General features: G+C 39.8%; 1 protein-coding gene across 1 annotated transcript in view; it reads right to left on the bottom strand.

Moving 5' to 3' along the window:
* Positions 1–1,013: 1,013 nt before the first annotated feature.
* LOC121873666 overlaps positions 1,014–19,777 on the bottom strand; it is a 49,704-nt gene continuing 30,940 nt past the window's right edge. Inside the window, exons 2-6 of the mRNA XM_042377325.1 lie at positions 6,510–6,715; positions 5,456–5,591; positions 3,916–4,049; positions 1,281–1,509; positions 1,014–1,173 (exon numbers count right to left, since the gene is read on the bottom strand). Of these exons, the coding sequence (XP_042233259.1) occupies positions 1,100–1,173; positions 1,281–1,509; positions 3,916–4,049; positions 5,456–5,591; positions 6,510–6,715 (779 nt within the window). The 3' untranslated portion in view covers positions 1,014–1,099. The remainder of the gene's footprint in view (positions 1,174–1,280; positions 1,510–3,915; positions 4,050–5,455; positions 5,592–6,509; positions 6,716–19,777) is intronic.

Raw genomic sequence — 19,777 nt, forward strand, 5'->3', positions numbered from 1 at the left:
TTTATTTTGTGGATCAGTATCTTCAAAAATCTATAAATATATACATAGTTATAACACATACGAATATATATTTGTTAAATTTATCAAAATCCTGAAAATTTTATATATAAAATAATTTCGCTATTTTCTCGTCAAAACTATTGGCAGTATGACAAAACAAGTGTCAGGTTCATCATCAGCAAGTCCTCAGTATTAAAGTAGAATAAAACAATTACATAAACGAAAATGTATAGCCTAGTGTAATTATCCTCCCTCAAGAGGTCTGTAGGCAACCACCCGTGCCCACAGTAGAGAGAGAAAGAGAGAGAGAGAGAAAGAGAGAGAGAGAGAGAGAGAGAGAGAGAGTGTGTGTGTGTGTGTGTGTGTGTATGTGTGTGTGTGTGTGTGTAAAAGGAAGAGAGCTGAATCATTCTTTTTATTAGTCTAGAATCTCGTTTTTCTTTATACGAAATGTCAAAGATGCTGGTAATGACTCACGGCTGCTGGAGATGACTCAAAGATACTGGTGATGACTCAGAGATACTGATGATGGCTCAGAAATGCTGGTGATGACTCAGAACCTTTGAAGATGACTCAGAAGCACTGGAGATGACTCAGGGCTACTGGAGATGACTCATATCTACTATGAACGACTCAAAGATGCTGAAGATAAATTCTGATATGTTGGAGATGACTCGGAGAAAGTTAAAAGATATTCAAGCAGGGGATGAGTCAAAGATGCAGAGAAGAATCCGAAATTTTGGAGATAACTCAGGGACTCTCAATGCAATTCAGAGGCCAGGGAGGTGTCTTAGAGAAGCTGAAGATGAGTTAGAGATGCTGGCGGTGAGTCCGAGATTATAATAACAACCCAGAGATGTGAGAGATACTGGAGATGTCTCGGATGTGCAGGAAACAATTTAGAAACCTTATAGATGCCTCAGAGATTTTGGAGTTGACTCAGAGACGCTGGAGATAACTCAGAGACGTTGGAGTTGACTCAGAGACGCTGAAAATGACTCAGAGACGCTGGAGTTGACTCAGAGACGCTGGAGATGACTCAGAGACGCTGGAGTTGACTCAGAGACGCTGGAGATGACTCAGAGACGCTAGAGATGACTCAGAGATGGGGAAGGGACAGCAGGAGGGCCAAGACGATCACTTGACTCACGGAGACCAGAGATGGTCTGATACCTGTGTGGGAGACGAAACCAGGAGTTAGTGGGGCTAGTGGTGCTAGAACTGGTAATACCTACCTAGCGAGGCGCCATCCCCCAGCACAGAGGCGTGGTAGTACCTACCTGGCGTGGCGCCGCCCCCCAGCACGGAGGCGTGGTAGGGCTGCCTGGTAGTAAGGACGTCGTAGGACTCCTGGCGGTATATTCCAGGGATCTCAGACACGCACCGCACCCGCACCTCTCCATGCCGCAGGAGACCTGGCATCAGGGAGAACTGCATCCGCAGCGACGACGTCGTCAGTCCCTCCTCATCCACCACGTCCGTTTGCGGCTCCACCCACTCCGCCAACACCTGCGGCCAGCCAACAAGGTGAACAGTATTAGCGAGTTGTTTATCTATTAAAAAACTTAGATAAATTTTCAGAACGTGATATTACTAAGAATATCCGTAAGCTGAATAATCACTTGACTTACTGACTGACAAGATATCAAAGAACTTTATAATGGTCAAAAAATCTGGAGACCTTTACGCTCTTCACAGGTAAGTCCAAGTGTCATTAGTCTTGACCTGTGACCTGAGTTACTTCCTATGGTGTTGATTCTTGATGCAACACTTATTATGTTCTGTCAGGTTGTTCACACACACACACACACACACTTTCAAGCAAACACACACCAACAAACACTAAACAAACAAACAAACAGAACTGGGCAGTTTTCTCTCTTACTCACACTGTTTACAAACACTTAAAAGCGTGGCCAGATGTGTTACTTCCTTCTCTCTCTGTCTCTTATATTTATCACATGCTATTTTCTCTTCATATTTACTATTCATTACTTTCATTTACATTATGTAAATATTTAGTGCATATAAATTATTCTTCAGTTGGTATTTTCGTTTTTGGTATTTTTCTTTCACTTGTCTAATAGGGATTTTGGATTTTTTTATTACAATGAAGGATTTTAAAATTTAAATTAAGAATACAGTAATATAGTAATTATTAACGGTTCCCACAACACATATATGAATATAAGATTTTATATATAAATCTTATCTTCTTCCTTTGATAAATAAAGAGGGAATTTATACACGTACTGTATATTGATATCCTAGAAAAATGACCTGGCTTCGCTCGGGTTATGTATATACTGTATAACTTAGATCGTCACAGTTTGCCCTCCCTGACACGGATAACCTCCCGCAATCACCGTGGTCATATCTCGGTCAGGGAAGACTTTTGGTTCTTGCCCGGACCACCCGGAGGTCGGTGGTCAATAGTAATAAGAAGGTCACAACCTGGGGACCCATCTAATGTGTGTGTACAGTTTCAGGTCTTTAACTGCTTCTGTTTTGGAGACGTGGCTGGAACAGACAGACAGACACGTTCTTTTATTATTATAGATAAATCATAAATATTTCCTTAGAGAAAGAGAAATAATTACTATCACTAAATTGACACATAAATCTTGTATTATTCCTTAGATAAGAATAAAAGAGTATTACCGTCTCTTGGTAAATTGTTTCTCCAAAGTTCTCTCTGGTGAATTACTATTTCCTGTCCTCCACACTTAATGACCCTTGGCAGGTGAGGCATATAAATTCAAAACAACATTATCATCAACAACAACTAAGCAACTTTCTCATCTAGCTATATAACTTACTCCCACTATTAAGTCTGATATAGCAAGCTTGCTAGTATATACTGTACATGACTGTTTCATCTCAGGAAGATTCGTCTCACTCACACCACCAAGGGGTCAGTGCACACACTCCCAAAAAAGTATTGGCCCCTTTTCTCATCAATTCAATGTGTCACAATGGACGAATATTTCTGATCACTAATTGTGATTCCTGCATTATGTTGGTAGGCCTGTCTTCCTAGTATCTGTGAGGTTGCCCATTATTATATCTGGCATTTGTTGTAATTATGGTGAATCACTGTGCTCCATCTTTAGTAGAATAATATAATGATATTAATGTAGTGAAAATATATCAACAGCAGTCAAATACAGTAGTGGGTGTTTTCTTCTGGAAGTCCATGACCAACACTACTACCTGAGACTCGTTGGAAAACACAGCTTGGACCGACAGACATCGTCTCGTAGTGTGTATCGTAATGTTATGGTTCTGGCACGAATCATGAGATGATATGTTATATTCATAATTATTACCTCATCAATTGAGGTAGAAATAATATCGAAATGCAGTAAATCATAATGTTATTGTAATTGGATATGGCGTAATAATACACCTGGATATGGCGTAATAATACACCTGTAATCACTATATTTGCGAATGAATGTAATATCGGATCATATTGTTTCATATTTCGTTCGAAGTGATTTCATTGTAACCCTGGTTCATGAACACATAATACAATTATATTCCTATTTGACAACCCATCCCCTGGGACTGAAATAGTATCTAAGGTGTATAAATCAGCGGGGTTACTCATGATGTTATTGGTTTTGCATATGGTATCACAATTCATCCTATTTCATTACCGAGAATGCATCAGGCCCAGAGGGGGAGGTAATCTTTTTGGGGAGAGTTTACGTTAGATTAGGTTAGGCTAGGTTAGGTTAATCTAATGTCTGGGTGGGTAATCTTCAGCTGAAATAAGCTGGTATGAATATTCAGGTGATCTAAAATAAACAACATTTGAAGGATATACAGTTATAGTCTACGAATACTCACCTGCTGGAAGTTGACAGTAAAGGTCAGGTCAGGTCAGGTCCACAGTCTACAGTCACTCACCTGTTGAGTGTTGATTGTGAAGCTCAGGTCAGGTGGGGGTCGTGACCTGCGGGAGGTACAAGTCAAGTCCACCAGGTCATCCACCAGGTACTGACTCCTGACCCCCGAGATGACTGGTGCTCCTTCTGGTATGTCTGTGAGGGAGAGAAGAGTGAAGATGAAATAGTGAGGGAACGCCATGGAGAGTAGGTGAGGGAGAGAGAGAAAGGTGGTGATGACGAAGTGAGTGGTGGGCGGTTGTGAAGGGGGAGGTGTAAAAGTAAGTAATGGTGCAGGTGTGAAAGGTACGGGGAGAAGTGTGTGTGTGTGTGTGTGTGAATGAAAAATAGATATCAATACAGGGAGTAAATTTCACCTTTCTCAAACATCAATAAAAACCAAACTCCTCTTATATACAAAAGTAAACACACCAGCATAAAATATATTTCATTAAACCCAAAGGTAAAACATGCTATAAAAACCCATTTAAACAATATTGCTAAACAGATGAGGAAAATATAACCCAGAGGACAAAATAGTTGATGCTCTTACACCAACTTCCTCCTCTTAGTCTCCCTCAGCCCCGACAGGAGGAGGAAGACTCGCATGAACAACAGCAGGAGGAGGAAGACTCACATAACCAACCCTGGAACCTACTTCAAACAACTATTGGTTATCTATTATTGGTAATCTGTACAGAGACTTGTGTTACCTTCTTCTCGGAAATGTAAGTCAGATTTTCTAATAATATATATATATATATATATATATATATATATATATATATATATATATATATATATATATATATATATATATATATATATATATATATATATATATATATATATATATATGTGTGTGTGTGTGTGTGTGTGTGTGTGTCATCTGCTTCTTTTGTCTGTGGTAAAATTAGCCCTCATGATTCGTTCCCAGAAGACCATGAGTTTTGTGCTGCTTGTGGCCGAGTCTTGATCCAGCGAATCAAAAATTAAGGAAAGTTGTCCTTAGGGGGTAAAAAAAATAAACCATTAATTGTATAAAAGTAAATTAGGTCGTGTATTTTAGTGACGTCAGGATATGTTCGAATGTGGATGATTTCAATTTGCTCCAGACAACTTCAAATAAATTCAAAATTATTTATTAAATATGGTCAGTGATTTATTAGTTAATATATTAAAGTTTTTTTTATACGTAGTTGTTTATCAGTTTATCCATTGACGTATTCTTTTTAACTAGAACGTCATTTTTTCGTCTAACCTCGAACGCAATGCTCCAGAGAATGTAAACTCAGGTCCCGAACTCCCTATGCTGAGGTGACGGACGCTTGTGTGTTGAAGGTCGAGCCGTTGACAGCCCTCCCTCCTATCCCTCCTCCCTCCTATCACTCTCTCTCTCTCTCTCTCTCTCTCTCTCTACTCTTTGCCAACTCCTTGCCAACGTCCCTCCCTCCCTCACTCCCTTCCTCCCTCTTTCTCTTCCACACCCCCTCCTTTCTCCTACAGATTACGCCTCCCTCCCTCATTATCTTCTCCCCTCCTTCCCTCCCTTCACTACTCACCCACGACCGTCATGATGGAGGAGTCGGAGGCAGTGTGAAAGGTAGGGCCGTCGGCAGACACCTCACAGTGGAAAGGTCCTTCAGCTGCCAGACTCACGTTGGCGACCCTCACTATACCGCCCCACGACTTTTCCTTCTGTGAGGGAGAGAGTGAGAAGGAGAATATGAAGGAGAGAACGATCCAACCCTCCATATTTTGTCTCTCTGTAGGGGAGAGAGTGAGAGAAGCTAGAGAGAATACTCCTCTCACTACAAGAAAAAGAGGAGGAAGATGAAGTGCCATTTCGTTCCCTGGGTGAGAGGGGGGGGGGGCAACTATGACCCCTGTCGCTGGAGTGATGGGGAGAGTAGAAGGTAGAGACGAGAAGGACATAGAATACAGTATACGAGAAGATATGAGAGTAAGTTATTGGAATGTTGGCCATGAGAGAGAGAGAGAGAGAGACAGAGAGAGAGTTGTGATACTGACAGAGAATGAGAAACAACGTGAGAATTTTTCTCTGAGACAGTTAGGAGATAATAAGTTATTATTATTATTATTATTATTGTATTCACAGACTACAATAATATATAAACAAAGAAAGTAAGAAAGTATACAAATGGAAATTAAAGCAGACAGCATAGTGAATTCATAACATCTAATAACAACAAGAACAATAATAGTAATATACATTGTCCTTCTCTTAACACAGTAGCTCATTAGGATCCAGTCCTTTGTTAGTAATAATAATAGTGTTTAGGTAAGGGACACGAAGGTACATCAACATATATAAGTGAGAGTTGGTCGCCTTATACAGAGCCGTAGTGTCGTACTGTGGGTGGTATTATCTGTGTTGTGTTATTATTCTGTGTTGTGTTAGGAGTAAATATTACGAGTACGTGGGAGGGTGGGTGTACACAGGGAGGGTGGGTGTACACAGGGAGGGTGGGTGTACACAGGGAGGGTGGGTGTACACAGGGAGGGTGGGTGTACACAGGTAGGGTGGGTAGCCACTAGGAGGCTAGGTAGATTGGGCGAGTTGGTGGACATAGGTTGAGTGGGCGTTATACTCACGTCAACATCCAGCGTGGGCGGGTCAAAGATCTGGACGGGGTCGTGGGCGGTGGGCGTATACCGGTAGAACTCGTGGGCGCCTTGATACCACTTGATGGAGTACATATGGTCTAGTTCCTCCTGCCACGAGCACTCCAGCTGGCCCTCCCCCCCTGCCTCCACCCGCTCCGGGACCCGCACCCCCGTGATGCGGATGGTGGTAGTTCCTGTAGGGGGAGAAGATGGTGGTGAGGGTGATGGTGGTAGTTCCTGTAGGGGGAGAAGATGGTGATGAGGGTGATGGTGGTAGTTCCTGTATGGTGATGAGAGATGGTGGTGAGGGTGATGGTGGTAGTTCCTGTAGGGGGAGAAGATGGTGATGAGGGTGATGGTGGTAGTTCCTGTAGGGGGAGAAGATGGTGATGAGGGTGATGGTGGTAGTGCCTGTAGGGGGAGAAGATGGTGGTGAGGGTGATGGTGGTAGTTCCTGTAGGAGGAGAGATGGTGGTGAGGTGATGGTGGTAGTGCCTGTAGGGAGAAGATGGTGATGATGGTGGTAGTTCCTGTAGGGGGAGAAGATGGTGGTGAGGGTGATGGTGGTAGTTCCTGTAGGGGGAGAAGATGGTGATGAGGGTGATGGTGGTAGTTCCTGTAGGGGGAGAAGATGGTGATGAGGGTGATGGTGGTAGTTCCTGTAGGGGAGAAGATGGTGGTGAGGGTGATGGTGGTAGTTCCTGTAGGGGGAGAAGATGGTGATGAGGGTGATGGTAGTTCCTGTAGGGGAGAAGATGGTGGTGATGGTGATGATGGTGATGAGGGTGATGGTGGTAGTTCCTGTAGGGGGAGAAGATGGTGATGAGGGTGATGGTGGTAGTTCCTGTAGGAGGAGAAGATGGTGGTGAGGGTGATGGTGGTAGTTCCTGTAGGGGGAGAAGATGGTGGTAAGTGTATATAGTCGGTGCCTCGGGTATCATGTGTAAATTTTCGGTGGTGAAAATTTTTAAAAAATATCTGTTCAGATTATTGCTCATTTCTCCGTCGTTATCAGTTAGCTCACCGGTATCTGACTGTATTGGTCCAATCTTGTCTCGTGTTTTAGTTTGATACATTTGAAAGAATCCCTTGGTGTTTGACTTCGCCTGCTTTGCTACCTTCAGTTCATTATTACTCTTGCTTTTCTTATCTAGGTCTTAACCCTACCGGCCAATACCTTATAATAATCTCGGAGGTAGACTTCACGTTTTATTCTCCTACCTATAGCCTTCCTTCGTCCAATAATATCTCTTTCTCTGACAATGATGTAGTCAATAAGATGCCAGTGTTTGGATCGTGGGTGTTGTCACGAACCCTTGAACTTGTCGGCCTGCCTAAAGAAGTTATTGGTGATAGTAAGGTTGTGTTCAGTACACTTGAGAAGGAATTGGGCGTTGGGAATACACTTGCCCACTCCGGTTCCCTGCCATATTTTAGATTCTCTACCAACTCTGCATTTGAAGTCACCAAGGAGCACACAACCTTATCTTCTCTGGTGATAGAGGTTAGCACTCTGTCGAGGTCGGCGTAAAAGGCCTCCTTGGTGTCATCCTCTGCATCCAGTGTTGGGGCGTATGCACTGATGAAGAAGGCATGAGGTGAGTGATTCAGCGGGACTCGAAGCGTCATGAGGCTCTTGTTTGATCACCCAAAAACTTGAGTGCCACCAAAACAAGATAATGAGGAACTGAAGGAGGCGTAGTTTGGGGACCAGTCGGAAGTCAGGGCAGAAAGTAAAATACTACTTGTTCTGCTTTTTATTCTACGTGTACATAATGAATGTAGGATGCGGCAGCCGAGGGATACAGCTCTCACACCTTATCTAGCGGGTCGGTGTTACGAGTCTCAGTAGGTGGTCCAGTGAAGTGTCAGCTATTGTGCTTCCTTGTGTATCGTCGACTTAGTATACAGTGTCGAGTGTGTGTGTATATGTGTGTATATATATATATATGTATGTGTATATAAGGGCGTGTGTAAGTGTGTGTGTGTGTGTGTGTAATTATGACTATGTTTTTGTGTAAAAATATATATTATATTATTCATCATATTAACAAATTTACAATAGAATATTAAAAATTTATTATTCATTTCGCGTTTGATGTTGAAAAAAAATATACATTCTGTATAATTTTTTGGGCTGAATATAAGTCGAGTATTAACGAAATATAAAACTGTTATTATCCATACACCGACGTATATTCCAGGTGTATGTCAGGTATATTCCAGGTGTATATCAGGTATATTCCAAGTGTATGTCTGGTATATGCCAGGTGTATGTCAGGTATATTCCAGGTGTATGTCAGGTATATTCCAAGTGTATGTCAGGTATATGCCAGGTGTATGTCAGGTATATTCCAGGTGTATGTCAGGTATATTCCAAGTGTATGTCAAGTATATGCCAGGTGTATGTCAGGTATATGCCAGGTGTATGTCAGGTATATGCCAGGTGTATGTCAGGTATATTCCAAGTGTATGTCAGGTATATGCTAGGTGTATGTCAGGTATATGCCAGGTGTATGTCTGGTATATTCCAAGTGTATGTCTGGTATATGCTAGGTATATTCCAAGTGTATGTCAGGTATATTCCAAGTGTATGTCAGGTATATTCCAAGTGTATGTCAGGTATATTCCAAGTGCATGTCAGGTATATTCCAGGTGTATGTCAGGTATATCCAAGTGTATGTCAGGTATATGCCAGGTGCATGTCAGGTATATTCCAGGTGTATGTCAGGTATACACAGTTAGGCCGACCGGAACACATTAGCGAGGTGGGCGGGAGGCGGAGAAAAGTATCACGTTCTGCACACTAATATATTATGAGAGAGAGAGAGAGAGAGAGAGAGAGAGAGAGAGAGAGAGAGAGAGAGTGTGTGTGTGTGTAGCAGTCCCCTGTTTATCCATTGCCTGATTACTTCACAAACAAATCACTATATTAATTTCACACGTTTAAATTTTTTTTCACAAACAAACACCTAAGGTAACATACATATATACAAACACAAGAATGAACAAACACAAGGATGAACAAACACACATATATACACACGTCTAAATAATATTATTATGTATAGTTTTATTTGTTTCATTTGAGAAGTTTAATAATATTTCACTTATTATTATTATTATTATTATTATTATTATTATTATTATTGTTATTGTTGTTGTTGTTGTTGTTGTTGTTGTTGTTGTCGTTGTTGTTGTTTATAACATTTCAGATATTAAGGAACCACCCTGATTCTCGCTCGGGTACGTCTACACATAAACACCAAGTACATCCTGGCTACGTAAACACATATACAAACATATAAACGCACATACATACACTCATATAAACACCAAAGCAAACATATCCAACCATATATGTGAATTTATACACACACACGAGTACTTTCATTCTCACGTTTATTCTTCTTTCCTTCACACTTTCTTTTATACTCATATTTTCTCTCTATCTTCCCTCTCTCTCTTTCACCTCTCTCTCTCTCTCTCTCTCTCTCTCTCTCTCTCTCTCTCTCTCTTGCACGTCACGTTATGTTATTTATCGTACAATAACAGACTTAAACCACCGGATTAAAACTTTCAGAGATTGTTCCGGGTTGTATAAAACGAGGCTGGGTTTATTTCCGGCTAGCATTTCCTGCATACATACTCCCTACTTAAAGGATTCTCCGGCCTCTTGTATGACTCTCTTTATGAACAATAATATCTTGTTTCAAACTTTTTTAACTCTGACTAACTCATTTATTGCTGGACGGAGAGAGAGAGAGAGAGAGAGAGAGAGAGAGAGGTGTGTGTGTGTATTGAAAGAACTATAAAATAATGGTGAAACATGATCCAAAAAAAGGTGGGTAGATGAATGATGATAGAAAAAGATTATTATAAGAGTTTAAACAGACCAAGAAACTATATGAGGAATGATAGATGAATTATATTGCAGAGAAACAATAAACGCGTCACAAAGATGAGAAAGAAGATATCAAGTGTAAAATGAAATGAAGAAATGTTGCTTGAGCTAAAGTGTTGCAATAAAAGTGTTTCATAGAGAGTAAAAATATTGTCAAATAAGAGGAAATAAACTTAAAAATTATAACCAATCCCAGTGGGTTTTTTTTTACGTGTTATTGTTAATATTTTATGGGAATTAAATGAATATTATAAGAATTAAGAAATCAATGACGTAAAAAAAAACATTATCTGGCAACTGTCTAAACACCTGCTGTTGGGTATAACGTCACCGGAACGAAGCCTGAGCAATTGGTGTCAGCAGTAATTATCAGAACATGTCAAGTCACTTTAGTATAGTTACAGGTCTGAATTTTGTTTGAACAATTAAATATAAGTTACAAATATATTTGAAAATGTATAAAAATACGTTAAAAATTACAACAAAATAAACCAGGAATATTAGCATAGTATTTTAACTGATTGACACCTTCCTCAGCCATCATACTTCCTTCCCAGATGAGGTGGTTGGCAGGTGTCTCTATATGAAACTTATATTATTTGTGTAATATTGAATCAGTTCCTTTAAACTAATGCTCTATCTATACATTACCCGTAACTGTGGGGTAGCATATTATTTTCGGTACTGTTTGTCTGTTTGTCTGTTTAACTCTATAAAGCCATTCTACCTCACGTTCTTAAAACCATAGATGTCTTCTCTTGTTCCTCTTTCTCTTCTGAATCCGTGAATACATGAATGAAAACAAGCAACAAGTTGAAGAATCTCTCTCTCTCTCTCTCTCTCTCTCTCTCTCTCTCTCTCTCTCTCTCTCACTGCCGGCAGAGAAGGGTAAAAGAGTGCCGTTTTGGCTCTAGTGAACGGAGGATCGATGAGGGATACCAGGGAGTACCACTTGGCCCTAGTGAGCAAAGGGTGCCAGGGAAGGGGTGCCAGGTGAAGGGGTGCCATGGAAGGAGGTGCCAAGGGAAGGGTTGCCATGGAAGGGGTGCCAGGGAAGGGGGTGCCAAGGGAAGGGCTGCCAGGTGAAGGGTGCCAGAGAAGGGGTGCCAGAGAAGGAGTGTCATGGAAGGGGTGCCAGGAAGGAGGTGCCAAGGGGGTACCTGGGAAGGGAGTGCCATGGAAGGGGTGCCAGGGAAGGAGGTGCCAAGGAAGGGGTGCCAAGGAAGGGGTGCCAGGGAAGGGGTGCCAGGGATGGGGGTGCCAGGGAAGCGGTACTGTGGAGTGCCAATATCGGTGGTTGTTGGCCTCTAGTACAAGACAGATGGTGCCGGACATGACAACGAGTGGCTGCGTCAGTGCCTCGGTCTCTGTTGGCACTGTGACGGAAAGAGAGAGAGAGAGAGAGAGAGAGAGAGATTGAACAGATGAAGTAATTTATTAGGGTGTGTGTTTGTTTGTTTGTTTGTCTCTCACTATTTTAGTTTCTCCTTTCTTCTCTTCTTCGTTTTTCTCTCTCTCTCTTTTCTTCCTTCTCTAACTCACTCTCGCTCTTTACTTTATATTTTTCACACTCCATTATTCCTATGTTTCCCTTTATTTCTCTTGCTTTATCGTTCTTCACCCTCTCTCTCTTTCTCTCTCTCTCTCTCTCTATTTCTCTTTTATTTGCCTTTATCTTTCTCTACCTCTCTTTCTTTCTCTTTCTCTCCTGTCATTTTCTCTCTCTCTCTCTCTCTCTCTCTCTCTCTATATATATATATATATATATATATATATATATATATATATATATATATATATATATATATATATATATATATATATATATATATATATATCTTACTTGGTCTCTTTTTGTCCTTATTTTCCCTGTCATTTTTCCTCCTCTCTCTCTCTCTCTCTCTCACTTAACCTCTGTCATCCTCGGGCCCAATAAATAACTTCAATAGCAACTTGCAACATGAACACCAAAAAAAAAAGGGACTGACTATTCATCATATTGTGTCCAGTTGCAAGATGGGGTAATGAGGCAATGTTCAAATATTGACCCGACCAGAGGAATGAAGTCCCAGTTGACGTCAATAACATAGTTCAAAGTGTGAGCTGAAAAGGACCAGTTGAAAAGGTTGGTGAAAAAAAAGGCCAGGAGAAAGAGAATCAGGTGAAATGGTTAGGTGAGTGAGTTTAGGTCAGGTTATTTTGTCAGGTGATTATGTTGAATGAAATGGTCAGGAGAGGTTAGGTGAGTCAGTTGTATAGGTCAGGAGAGGATAGGTTAGTCAGTTGTATAGGGTGAGTCAGTTGTATAGGTCAGGAGAGGATAGGTTAGTCAGTTGTATAGGTCAGGAGAGGATAGATGAATCAGTTGAAAAGCCCTCTAGAGAAATCGAGGTGAAATTTTCAGGTAAAAAGGTCAGTTCAAAGGTTTATTTTAGGTCAGCTTAAAACGTCATATTAAAGGGTCAGCTCAAAAAGTCACTAGGAAAGGTCAATTGCAAAGGTCAGGTCAGAGGTACCTTCACCGTGCTGCCTAAAATCCTTTATGTTTACTGGATGTTTCTGAGAGAGAGAGAGAGAGAGAGAGAGAGAGAGAGAGAGTACAAGCAAACACGACTCACGGGGACTTGACCAGGTTGTGTGTACTTTCTACGTATTTCTTATTTATCTTTGCCACTGTCCATTTCAACAGTACACACCTTGACTCTACTAGGTCCTGTCACTCACCAATCACCATCCCCGTAGAGGTAGACGGGCGTGTTGTTACTGTCTATTCTCCTTCTCTTTTCACCTAATTATACTCCCTGTCTCTTATTTCTCCGAGTATTATAAACAAAATAGTTGATATTATTAGACAGAATAGAATGAGTTATAGTAATTGTAGATATATGTTGACAGCGTCGTGCCTGAAGTGGCTTGGGTTAAGTGGAGTGGAATTACTGTTTACTATTGGTTGTATGCTAGCACTGTCTGTTGTATATGCTGATTCAACGTGGACTTGTATTGTGTATGATGATTTGACTGAATGATGAGATATATGTCTGTCTGTCTGTCTGTCTATATGCTATGTATGTATGTATGTATGTATGTATGTATGTATGTATGTATGTAGTCTCGTCCTGTCATGGTGTAGGGTGAGAGGACAAGTAGCGTATCTTGGTCCTTAACAAACACTAGGAAGCGAGTTACTCCACCACCTTGACAGTATTTTAAAATGTCTCAATGGTCATAATACCCGAGTTCCTCCATATTATACTACCACTCATAAGACAGTAGTGGCCATAGGTGCCATTCTTGACCGGATTGGCTTCCCTGCTGGTACACTAGTCCTTGTGTTACCCAGACACTGCCGGGTGTACTTACTGAAGGTGAAACAATTCATTGGGTGGACCAGCATGCTATATCAAGTGGGTGTGGTGAATAATGAGAGTCGGGCTCACCACCTGTCCACCCACCCTACACCACAGCGGGAGGAGGTTTGCGAGCGGGGAGAAACAATGATAAATGATAGAATCTGGCGACCATTACACAAGAGATGAAACACCTTTTCAATATCGTCTATTTTTTTACATATTTATTTATTTATTTATTTTACCTGGGACAAAGGTGAACACTGTGGCAAGATGATGCTGTTACGTCAACCAAATTGTTATTATAGACCACCATGACGCCCATTAGTTTTTATCTTAAATTTAGATATTAATTTATATATATAGACGCCATCTTACAGTCCCGGTGTATACACACACAGACATATGCCCTATCCTATATACAGAATTATTTACATACACAGTCTTATAAAAATACATTGATATATATTTCAAACATACAGCATAAACAAACACAAAGACACGCCCATGTATACATACACACATACATACATTCATGTATTCCTACACGCAAACATACACATGAATACACACCATAAAAATACAACAGCGTCCCGACTTTCACTACAACAGCAGGAAAAAAAAAACATATTCATTAACCACACAAACACTCGCCTACTTGATATTCAGTGAACGTCACAGTCAGGGAAGGTAAAAAAATATTCTCCATCATATAACACATCAACTATTCCATTCTGGGTTGACCTGGTTACGTGTACTAGTTAGTAACACAAGGGTGGGGGAGGGGTGGCTCGGTGATCGTGGGGAACTGGTGTTTGGTGCTGGACAGATTGTTTCTGATGGGGGGGGGGGGATTGACGGCTGGGATACTGTGTTGTGTTGTGTTGTGTTACAGTGTAGTGTGGTATACTGTCCCATCTCAGCCAAGATCCATGTGTTACCATCAGTTTAGATCACCTGTCTGGAACACACTACAGTAGTAATTCCGAGGACCCATCTGGAGGTGTGATCGTCGGGGGGGAAGGTGGAGTGTGGCTGTACTGTACGTGTTGCTGCCACCGTCACTATAATAATAAATTAACTCTGAACTGAAATATTGTATTGAGGAATATTTAAAGTATATTTCAATGAAGTATTAGATCACTATCGCAACTGAACTAGGGGTGTGTGAGGCAAAGGAGAGTGGATACGATATTAAATGATTTTACATCTATTAATATTTCTTAGTAAAATATATCTAATTATGCTACATATAGAATCATAAATAGACGTAGATAGTGAGTGACATAATAGAACTAAGGGAGATACAATCTAATCAAATATTCCTCCTCAGTATCCCAAGTCTTTCAGTGAGCCCTCAGGGGACCAGACCTGGGTGCATACTGTACACTGTATAACCACCCCTCGTGACAGCTCGACACCTACTACTGCTGTAAGCCACGAGAGGCCCTTATATATATCTCACTCTCCTCCTGGCGGTGTAATTGATAACTGAGATACACTACACAATTTTACACACTGACTATTAATACGATGTTAGGGGGAGGGAGGGAGGAGGGGGTTGCTTCTGCTTAGAGATTTTTGAGGACTACAACCTTGCTCACAGAAATATATCATCTCCGAGCCTCTTATTATGGAGAATGTCTAGCAAGGTACACTTCCAGGTGATGACAGACATGGTTCAATACACAATACATACGTGTGTTTACCTGTGAACATTATAATGGAGAGATATTGAGGAAATTCTGTTAGATTGGTGTGTGTGTGTGTGTGTGTGTGTGTTGTATTGCAGAGAATTGTGTTATGCTGTGTTGTAACATCTTGTGTTGTAGTGTAGGGTATTGCGTTGTGGTATGTTGTGTTTTGCTTGTAGTGTTGTGTTGTGTTGTGTTGCGTGGTGTTGTGTTATAGTGTTTTGTGTTTTCTTGGGATCTGGAGTGCGGTGTGTGACATCATGTTGAGCTGTGTATATGTGATGTGTTATGGTGTAGTGTGGTGTATTATGGTGTAGTGTGGTGTGTTATGGTGTAGTGTGGTGTGTTATGGTAGTGTGATGTGTTATGGTGTGGTGTTATGGTATAGTGTGATGTGTTATGGTGTAGTGTGGTGTGTTATGGTATAGTGTGGTGTGTTATGGTGTAGTGTGGTGTGTTATGGTAGTGTGATGTGTTATGGTGTAGTGTGGTGTATGGTATAGTGTGATGTGTTATGGTGTAGTGTGGTGTGTTATGGTATAGTGTGGTGTGTTATGGTGTAGTGTGGTGTGTTAAACTGAACAATGTTATGTTTTAGTGCTTCGTGGTTTTGTGAATTTTTTCGGGATATTTTTGTTGATGTGTGGATAACTGGTGGAGCTCAGAGAGAGAGATGCTCACAATATGCTGACACTACGAGATAAAAGCATTTTGCCAGGACTAAAATTCAATACGGACTCTGTGAAACATTCAACACATACATATATATTGCTTGTGCACCAGCTGTTAAAACATACCATAAATGGCCAAGATTTGATGATGAAAGTGACGGATGAAATACTGACTTGTATGGCTGTATATAATAATAATAATAATAATAATAATAATAATAATAATAATAATAAATTGATCGTATTTGCAAAACGTGAGACACCTAAAAATATATTAACACCGTATCAATATTAATAATCAATGCACTTATTGTACACGGATACAGACGAAGAACTATCCACACACTAGACTGAAACACAAACTTCACAAACGCTATCGTGTATTCCCATCATCAGGACAAACAAACAGGTGGGAATTGGACATAAACAGAAGAGGGTTTCATAGGACAGGTAATGAGAGCTTATATGGCAGGGAAAGTACACATGAAGTATAACAAAGTGTTTATGGTTGAGTTTCTTGAGGGTTTGAGAAGTGTTTATGTATTAAAAGTTATAAAATATGATATATAGTTATTTAAGAAGTATATATTAAAGGTTGAGAGGTGTCAATAAGTGTGTATAAAAAGTTAAAAGGAAAATATATACATATTTGACAGTATTTTGTATCATTTCCCGTCAATTGCATAACTTGGACAGGTGACGTGGATATATGCCATGATGCGCGGGCACATTATTTGTTTCTTGGAACCTGTGTTGTCGCACGTCCTGGTGGTATAATAGCTGCTGCCGAGAGTTTAGTGCTAACTATTGTACGGTGAAAATACAAGGAAGTAAATAAATAGAAAAGGGGGGAGGCGGAATACGACCATTTCCTTGTTTGACGGAGCCAGCTTATGGGTGTAATTATATCTGGGGCAGCTGTCAGCCTCAACCAGCGGGGGAAAAAAAAAGGTCATTAAGTGAGAGTTAAAGAGAAGCAGAGCTGTGATGTTACGTAATTGTATTAAAGGAAAGAGGAAGATAAACACAGGAGAAATAAAAAACATGGAAACTGTGCTGCTTGTGAATCATGTTCGTAAAGAAATTCAGAATTGAGAAGAAAAAATAAGGAGAAAATTTGAAAAAAAAAAAAAATTATATTTCCTTAAAAAAAATTTACACGTCAAGTAAATAGTTATTACTGAAGCGATAGTGTTATCATTATTGACTATCAAGGTTCAAAACTTAAATAGTTGGTTAAGATATTCTCCCTTTCGATATGAGATATTATATAAACTAATTCATTAATGATAGACGATTTTATTCAACACATAGAGACCCTTCGTACATAGAGAGTTAATTCATGTATTGATAATGGTTGCATAAAGTACACACAGTCATTACACTCAGGTAACATCTACTGCACACCTGTTAGAAGTATAATTACCCCAACCTGTAAATAAGTAAGAGTTAAAAAAAAAAGAGTGAACCAGATTAATGAATAACACATTAAGTAAAAAGATGGAGGGGAACGAAAAGTGAAATTCTGGACAATTAATCACCACGGGCGTGCATTTTTCATCTAATATTTACGTCTCGGTAACTGTTATGTTTCCCCGTGAGAGTTATCAGGCCCTATATTTTTAGCCCCATATTTCAGCGTAAGATGAATCACTTGAGTCTCCTTGGCGCAACAGCATCTGAAATCCCTTAATTAAACGCCAGCAAAAATATGTATATCATTTGTGTATATAGATATAAGAACTAAATTAAATTTTAATTTTGTTTTACGTTTTTACTGCAAACTTGCATTAATACACCAAGACAAGGGTTAGCCAGGTCAATGACACTTAGTAACTACACGTGACTATCAAAGTGTAGATCACGTGTATTTTATTAAACTAACTTAGAAATAATAAAATACTTCTCTCTTGTTTACAGATATCAAGACAAAAATAATAACAATATGTGTTCTTGTTCACAAATACCAAGGGATAAATGAAAACAAAATACATATTTATAATCTTTACCTGTGGATGTGGTGCGGCAAAAAATAAACACGCAAACAAAAACAACAAACAAACAGAATAACAAACAACGTGACAAAGAAAAATAACACAAAGAAGATAACAAAGAAGATAACACAGTCACAAACGTCAGTAAATAGTCCAATCATTGTCTAAAGTAACCGTAAATACTTCACTAAAGCCCCTAACATTACCCAATTTATCACTTGATAACATAAGTATCATCCCAATTTAACAGTTAAAAATATCTCTCTCTCTCTCTCTCTCTCTCTCTCTCTCTCTCTCTCTCTCTCTCTCTCTCTCTCTCCACATTGGGCAAAGCTTCCTCATCAAATAATTCACTCTCACTTTTACACGAAATCTAAAGTCATTGTGGATATCTTTTCCTCTTATTAGAGTACTGTGTTTCCCAGCTACCAATTTTTTTCTCTATAATTTTTTTTTGGGGGGTCTTAAATGAGATTCATATCCTGAATTCATATTTCCTTCTGGCAGTTATGACTTTCAACAGGTAAAAATTAAGGTTAAAAAACAGTTATCAATCGTAGGAGTCAATAGTCGTATTTGTCCTGTGTATATTGTCGCCTTATATAGTGAACGAGTGAGCGTTTCACTTTACTGTGTACCTTATGTCGTATCTCGGCTAAAGGTTGCTGCTACTTGTGACTATTATTATTATTATTATTATTATTATTTTGTTACTTGTGTTACTTGTCACTCTTCACTTCTGTTACTTTTTATTTTAGGAACTTGTTATTTTTTTTACTTGTGTTACTTGTTACTTTGTCTTTGTTACTTTTTACTTGGGTTATTTGTTACTTTTCACTGATGTTACTTGTTACTTTTTACTTGTGTTACTTCCTACGTGTTTTAGATATCATCAAGTGAGTCTCCTGTACTGTTACACACTACTATTGGGCAAGAGACACACTAACCGGTCCGGGTCTTAGGGTACGGTGCTAACATACACAGTTGATATCTGACCTTTTACAAAATATTCACAGGTACTCGATCTGAGCCTGAAATAAACAGGTATTTTCTTTGGTCACTATTGGATAAAAAGGTTAAGGTCATACATTAATTCATGGATGTAGGGTTCACTCCATTCTGGTAACACTCCATAACTATTTACACCAATTGTTACGAAAGTTCTTTACGATTTTGTGTAAAGTTTGGCACAACGGATGAAAGGATTTTAACAACTCTTTGGAGATAACAGGAGTCGCAGTGTTCATATTTTTTGGAGTGTGTGTGTGTGTGTGTGTGTGTGTGTGTATGTGTATTCAGTGACCACCTGAAACCAAAGATCAAAGATTATTAACTCCCTCTAGCTTCCATAATTACTATAACATCTTAACAATCGTTCCACAACTTGGCCAAAAAGGTGAGGTAAACTTTTTTTCATTTTTTTTTCATTTCATAACTGTACAAACTCCACCTTGTCTCCCACCCTAAACCTTTATCTACAATTCTAAACACTACAGCAGGTGGGGGATTCCTTTCTTTCTTCCTTTTTCTGTTTTCTTTCATTTTTATTGTTATTGAGGGAAGGACAACGAGGGAGGGCAGAAGAGCAGGGAAGAAAGGAGGGAGGGAGGGAACACGGACGTAAGGGGAAGGAAGAGAAGAGGGAG

Source organism: Homarus americanus, unplaced genomic scaffold (assembly GCF_018991925.1).
Source record: "Homarus americanus isolate GMGI-L3 unplaced genomic scaffold, GMGI_Hamer_2.0 scaffold43895, whole genome shotgun sequence".
In the NCBI taxonomy this organism is placed as follows: Eukaryota; Metazoa; Arthropoda; class Malacostraca; order Decapoda; family Nephropidae; genus Homarus; species Homarus americanus.